The 7,353-nt window shown below is 28.3% G+C and overlaps 1 protein-coding gene across 1 annotated transcript in view; it reads left to right on the top strand.

Moving 5' to 3' along the window:
- Nucleotides 1-5,737, top strand: part of LOC117176092 (26S proteasome non-ATPase regulatory subunit 13) — an 8,212-nt gene extending 2,475 nt beyond the window's left edge. Inside the window, exons 3-5 of the mRNA XM_033366116.1 lie at nucleotides 878-1,204; nucleotides 1,294-1,626; nucleotides 5,235-5,737. Coding sequence (XP_033222007.1) covers nucleotides 878-1,204; nucleotides 1,294-1,626; nucleotides 5,235-5,502 — 928 coding nt within the window. The 3' untranslated portion in view covers nucleotides 5,503-5,737. The remainder of the gene's footprint in view (nucleotides 1-877; nucleotides 1,205-1,293; nucleotides 1,627-5,234) is intronic.
- The last annotated feature ends 1,616 nt before the right edge of the window (nucleotides 5,738-7,353 follow it).

The following is a 7,353-nucleotide window of genomic DNA, read 5'->3' on the forward strand; positions in this document are numbered from 1 at the left end:
GTTTCGCTACGTGAGAAAATTCGGTAGTAAACTATTTAGAAACTATCTATATAAGAAGAGCGAGATGAAATTAAAATGTATGAACATGGGACTCAACAATTTATAAAAAAAAACTATAGGTGTTTAAGATTTCAAAAAATTTGACACAGGCTAAAAATATTTTAATTATTTCAAATGAATACAAAAGATTTCAGAAATATTTAAAAGATTTCAAAAGGATACAAAAATCCCAACGATTGAAAGGATTTCAAATATTTGAAAAAGGATAACAGTACACCAAATTTCAAATATTATAAAGATTTCGAAGATTTAAAACGATTTCAAAAGGTTTTGAAAGATTTTATAAGATTTGAACAGATTTCACTCGTAAGATTTGAAATAATTCAATGATTCCAACGAATAACAAAGATTTCACTAACAAAATTTAACACAAATTTCACAAATATTTCAAGAAATTTCTTCAATGATTGTGAAGAAGGCGGGTACACCAGATTTAAATATTTCACAAAGATTACAAAAATTTAAATAGATTTTAAAAAAGGTATACCAGATTTCTAAGATTTCAAAAGATTTTATTTTGATTTATAATATTTAAATAATTTAAAATGAATAAAAAAGATTTGAAAAAATTCCGCAGAGATTTTAAGGGATTTCAAAGACGACTTATTTCCGCAAAATATTAAGAAGTTGTTTACTTATGGTTCTACTTTCTTTAAAAATGTTGGCCACCAAAAAATGAAATGGCTCATTTTTTACATCTATAACAACTTCCTGCTATAATCGGAAAAAATGAATTGGCTTCATTCGGCCGTCTAGACGGACATGTATCCGCATTCTCTGCAATATTGAACTTAAAATTAAATTACCTTTTTTTCAGGATAAATCCATTGTCACTAGTAGAAATTTTAGTCCATGTAATTGCACAGTTTCAAGATAAGCAAGAGGCGATAACATTCTTGGAAAAAACTGAGCCTAAAGTAAAAAGTAACAATGAAGCTCTGGCCCTCTGCAAAGTCTTGGCAGGGCAGATTTTACTCGACATGCTCAACGACCAAGAGAAAACGAAGAAGATCATCGACGATGTCGAAGTTATGCTGGATAATGCGGACGGAATAACAACTGTTCACGGCAGATTTTACCTCTTAGCCAGTCGACTCTATCGATTACAAGGAAAGCACGCAGATTACTATCGCACTGCTTTAAGGTATTGTCTCAATATCACTAATAATAAAATTTTCTCTAATAGGTGATGTAAATTAATTGACAAATAAACCCTAATGCTTGATTCAACAGGTATTTGGGCTGCATCGAGCTGGATGAATTAGCCAAACAAGAACAAGAGCAACATGCCTTTTTCCTCGGTCTTGCTGCTCTCTTGGGGGAGGGTGTATATAATCTCGGAGAATTATTGGCGCATCCTATCTTGGAATCATTGAAGGGAACCGCAAATGCTTGGCTTGTTGAGGTACTTCAGGCCTTCAATGCAGGAGACATTGCCGCTTTGGAAAAGTTGAAACCACAGTGGAGCAAAGTCGCTGATCTGGCGGCTCAGGAATTGAAATTGAGGCAAAAAATTTCACTTCTATGTCTCATGGAAATGACCTTTAAACGACAATCAAACAATCGGTAATTGCGCCTTTGTTTCAGAGTTTTTACCACTGATTTAAGCTGGTTTGAGTTTAAAAAATTTAATTTATTCCCAACACTTTCAAGTAAAATATTGCATTTTTAACGAAATAGATGCTTTTTCAACCTTAATAGTTGAATTCAGAACTAAAACTAAAAAGGTCAATTTCAATCAAAAGCGGTATTATTTTTAAATAAACAATTGAATTCGACAAAAAAAGACGGATTAATTTCCTATCAAACAGTTGCACTTTTTACTAATAAGGGCTTAATAGTCATTTGCATACCGGTGCATCCTTCAAAAAATTATATTTTCTGGTCAATCCAGGAAGATATGAAAAAATTTTAACAAGCGCAATTGTCCATCTCAAAAAGATCTACAAATTTTTTTCAGATTTATTAATAAGATGCATGGTTTTTGAATTAATCATAAAAAAATAACATTAAAAAGAAAAAGTGAGAATGTGGCTTATGACGGGCAGACTTTTTAAATAATATTAAAATAAAAAGAACTTTAAGTGAAAAAATAATGAAAATTTCAACCAAATTGTTGCATTTTCAAGCCAAAAAAATTAGTCTTCAACTAACGATTGTCCTTTCTCCCAAGATAGTTAGGGTTTCGATCCAAAACACGCCAAGTTTTAACCAAAATATTAAAATTTTCAACCGAATAATAGAATTCTTAGTAAAAAAAAGGTGGACTTTGCCAAAAGTATAACAGTAGAGTTTTCAATGAAAAAGAGCAGCTTTTAAAAAAACAGCTGAATTTGTAACCAGATAGTTCAATTTTCAATGAAATAGATGAGTTCTCAACAAATCATATAAAATTTCCACAAAACAGTAGAATTTTGAAGCTCAGCAGACGAATTCTCTACGAAATGGTTGAATTTGCAACAAAAAATGTTATAGTCGATATTTAAACCAAAAAAAGATTAGAATTTTTAATTATTGCACTCAAAAAAAGGCGAGATTTCAACAAACTATTTCAATTCTCAACTGGAAGATTAATTTTCAGCCAGATAATCACATTAAAAAGAATGTTTACCCAAGAATATTAATTGTTAACAAAATACATATTATTTCTATCAAGTAATTACATTTTCAACTAAATAGTTTAATTTTCTACTAAAAAAGATACATTCAAAAAATGGATTTTTAAATTTTCAGTTAAAACCATTAATTTTAAAACCAAAAAAGGAGAATTTTCACAAAATAGTACATTTTTCAAAGAAAGAGATGCATTTTGAACTTAAATGATGAATCTTCAGCCAAAATATTTATTTTTCAAGCCAAAAAGACGAATTAAAAAAAAACAGTTGCGTTTTCAACCAGAAAATACTAACTTTCAACCAAAAATGTAATAGTTGATATTTAAATCACAAAAGATTTTAATTTTAAATGAGGAACAGTTAAGTAAATTAAAAAAAAAAACGAATTTTCAACAAAATACTTGAATCTTCAACTAAAACAGATTAATTTTTAACCATACATATACATAGATTTTTATCGAGATAGTCGAATTTTCTACCAAAAAGACGAATTTTCAACAAAATACATGCATTTTTTACTAAATAGTTGCATTTTCTACCAACAAGAGGAATTTTCAAATAAATACATCAATTTTTAACTAAATATTTTGAAGAATGGATATGATATTAATTTAAATCTGATTTCATTAATTTATATTCCATATTTTTTTCGTTTCTAACAATTTTGAATTAAATAGTAGAATTTTTTAGCTAAAAAGGTACATGTTTAACCAAAAATTATTTATGTTAGGGATACTTAATTTAAAATTTTTAAAATATAATTTTGTAACAAGTAGTTGAATTTTATGCCAAATTTGAAATTTTACAATCTAAAGTTTAATCAGCAAAGACATATTTTCGACAAAATACTTGAATTGTCATCTAGAACAGATTAATTTTTAATTAAAACATTGCATTTTTAATGAAAAAAATTATTTTCTTTCGAAGAAGGCGAATTTTTAACAAAATACATTAATTTTCTAACAAATGGTTTAATTTTTGATCCGAAAATACAATTTTTTTACAAACGGTGTAATCTTAAACCCGAAATTTGAATTTTCTACAAAAAAGTAGACTTTTCGACGAAGAATTATGACTTTTTAATAAAATTGTTGAATTGTGAACAAAATAATTCGATTTGGACCTAAACAATAAAATTTTTAAATAAACAAAATTAATTCTTAACAAACAATTTAATAATAAACTTTGCAACCAAGAAAAATGAACTTTCAATAAATAATTGTTTCTATTATCTTATTGGATTCTATTACTTCAGTTCGCAATTTAAAGAGACAAATGAGAAAAGGGGGAAAGATTGTGAAACCTGCGATAATTAAATAGGAATTTTTATATTTAATAGACTAAAGGAAAAAATTTTAAATAAACATTGAAGTTCATCATTATTACTTGGAAAAATTTATGAACTATTTAAAAAAGGTTAGGCGCCAGTTACACTGTTTTTTATCTCTAAAGTGAGTCCGAAGCCTGAGTTTTAAATCCGGTCTACATGAGACTGTGAGATTCGTGTCCAGCAAGTTGGCAATGCCCGCTTGAATTTCGAAAAAATTAAAATTCTGATTTGTGCTCTATTTGCCGTAAAAGGTTTTTTGAAAAAATGAAAATTTCAACCCAAAAATAAAAACATATATTTATGTCAGCCGCGTAATTTTTTGTTTTTGTTGACAAAACAAAACTTGTGCTAGAAACTACTTGTTATGCATACTACTGTGCTGCAATTGTCAAGTCAAAATCTTAACAATTTTAGAAAAAAAACGACTAAAAAACTTGTTAAAAAAATATCAATTTCAGAATTTCTAAAAACGGAAGCATGTATTAAGTTGTGCTAGGCTGGCACAATAATTATCTCTAATGACGAATCGGACTCAAATTAATATTTTGAAACAAAGAATGCAATATTCTTAAACGTATATTGGAACAAAATTAAAAAAAATACAAATTACGAAAGTCTAAAACTTGTGGTGAGCACAATAATTAGGCCGGTTGACGAATTGCACGTAAATTAATATTTTCCAAAAAATGTAATCATTTTGCATTTAGAATAAATTTTTGACCCAAAATTTAAAAAAAGAATGAATTTCGAAAATCTGAAACTTGTGCTGAGTAAATACAAAAAATGTCCTACAAAAATTTAAGAATCCGTTCCACGAACAAATTTGGACAAACCACCTTCAATCCAAATCTCAAATACTTTGATAATTTTGGGTCGAACATTTATTCCAAGTCCAGAAAGTTGGAATTTTGTGGAAAATATTCATTTGAGTGCAATTCGTCATCAGAGAAAATTATTGTACTAGCCTAACACAACTCAGCACAAGTTTCCATTTTTCGAAATTCTGAAATTGCTCATTTTTTGAGTATGCATAGCAGGTAGTTTCTAGCACAAGTTTTATTTTTTCAAAGAAATAAAATAACAAGGCGGACATAAATATGTCTTTTTAAAAAAAATTTGGGCTGAAATTTTCATTCTTTCGACATGTGGTACTACGCAACATTTGAGGCTTTTTTGAATATACTATATTTCAGTGACTCAGATTCTAAATTCTTATTTTTCTTTTCCAGGCAATTGACTTTCGGTGAAATCTCGCAGGAGACTCGCTTACCGATTGGGGAAGTCGAACTTTTAGTTATGAAAGCGCTGGCGCAAGGTTTAGTTCAAGGAGAAATTGACCAAGTCGCAGGAATAGTGAACATGACCTGGGTTCAACCTCGAGTTTTGGATCGTACTCAAATTTCAGGCATGATTGAACGTCTCGAGGGTTGGTGCAAGGACGTCAATTCCATGGAAGGCCTCCTGGAAACTCGAGCTAGTGAAATACTCACGCTTTAAAAAAAGTGCCCTCAGTGGAATTCTGTCTCTTCGTTAATATTAGTTTTTCATTTACTTCCGTAACATTTTCTTTGATGCATTAGTATGAATGAAACGGCGGTACTTTTCGAGCCCACGTAAATATTCAAGTACTGCTTGTTAGTGAATGAATGAGTTAATACATAAATGCTGATTTATAATGGATTATACAGTTTGTCACACGATAATCTCTTAATAAAATTTTCAACGGAATTCAGTTTGGGACTCTTTATTCAACATCTGTCAATTGTTTTTTTTTTTTTTTAAGATACATCGAATTAGACTATATTTACATGAGAAAAAACTTTATTAGTTTGGTAAAAAAGAAATAAATTAACTCCGTCCCTACTTGGCTAAATTAATTTGCCCGCCATCTCAAGTTGTTACATTTTCTAAGAAAAAGATTAATTTTTTACAAAAAGAAAAAGAGAAAAATTCTTAACAAAGTAGTTGAATTTTGAACCAAGAACAATAATTTTTTACTGAATAATTTTGATTTCATATTTTTATTAATTTCTGAACACTTTTACCTTTAATAGTTTAATTCGGGAGAATTAATTTTCAACTTAAAAACGAGTTTTATACGCACATTTTAATTTTGTATCACATTGTTGATTTTTCAAGTCAAACACACGAATGTTCTACAAAAGTAGTTGAATTTTTGCCAAAGAAAAAAATGTAATAGTTTATATTTCAACAGAAAAAGAATTTAATTTAAAATAAAAGAGGATTTTGCCAACAAACATGAATTCTTAAACAAAAAGCATTTCTAATTAAAAAGGCAAATTTTCAACCAAGTAGTTAAATTTTCTATCAAACTTCTGAATTTTCGAGTTGTAAATACGAATCTTCTACAAGACAGTTAAATTTTCAAACCTAAAGTGTGAAGGTTCTAAAAAAAAGTTAATTATCAGTGAATAAGTTGAAGTTTCACTAATGACAAAAAAAAATTCAATGAAAAGAACAATTTTTTAACGCAAAAACAAACGATTATTTAGCTAAAATTATAAATCTTGGACGAAACAAAAATTAACTTTCCAGGATGCAGTTCAACTTTCAGCGAAGAAGTTGAATTTTTAAAGAAAAATGTAAGTAGTTGATATTTCACCTAAAAAGTAATTTAAAATTAAATGTAGTTGGATTTAACCAATCAAAATGAATTTTCAACAAAATTCTTAGATCCTGAACTAAATCAGATTAATTTTCTACCAAAAAGTTTCATTTTTATCCAAAACATTTATTTTATACCAAAAGAGTCGAAATTTCAACAAATTAGATCAATTTTCAGCCAGTTAAATTTTCGAGCTGAAAATTTGTATTTTTTGCAAAATTTTTCAATTTTCAACACGACATTTTGAAGTTTCATCAAAAAGTTAATTTTCGACTAATCAGTTGAATTTTCAATAAAATAGTTAAGTTTTGAGTCAAAAGAAAGAATTTTTAACTAAAATTATGAATCTTGAACCAACAAAAAAAACTTTTGAAGTAATAGTTGAATTTTCAACCAAGGAGTTGAGTTTTCTATCAAAAAAGGCGAATTTCGAACAAAATGCGTAAATTTCCAGCCAAGTAGTTAAATTTTCTACCAACTTATTAAATTTTCGAATCGAAAATACGAATTTTGATCATTTGTAAACTAAAGAATAACATTTTACGTAAAACTTGAAGTTCATTTTTAATCATTTAAAAATATTACGTCGGAAACCTGGAAATTTGGTTTAGAAAATAAAGTTAATTTTCTATTGCACATTTTTGGATTTCAGACTACTGCCTATACACTTTCAAATTCAGACGGCACATAAGTTTAATACTGAAAAAATGTTATGACACTGT

Source organism: Belonocnema kinseyi, chromosome 7, assembly GCF_010883055.1.
Source record: "Belonocnema kinseyi isolate 2016_QV_RU_SX_M_011 chromosome 7, B_treatae_v1, whole genome shotgun sequence".
In the NCBI taxonomy this organism is placed as follows: domain Eukaryota; kingdom Metazoa; phylum Arthropoda; class Insecta; order Hymenoptera; family Cynipidae; genus Belonocnema; species Belonocnema kinseyi.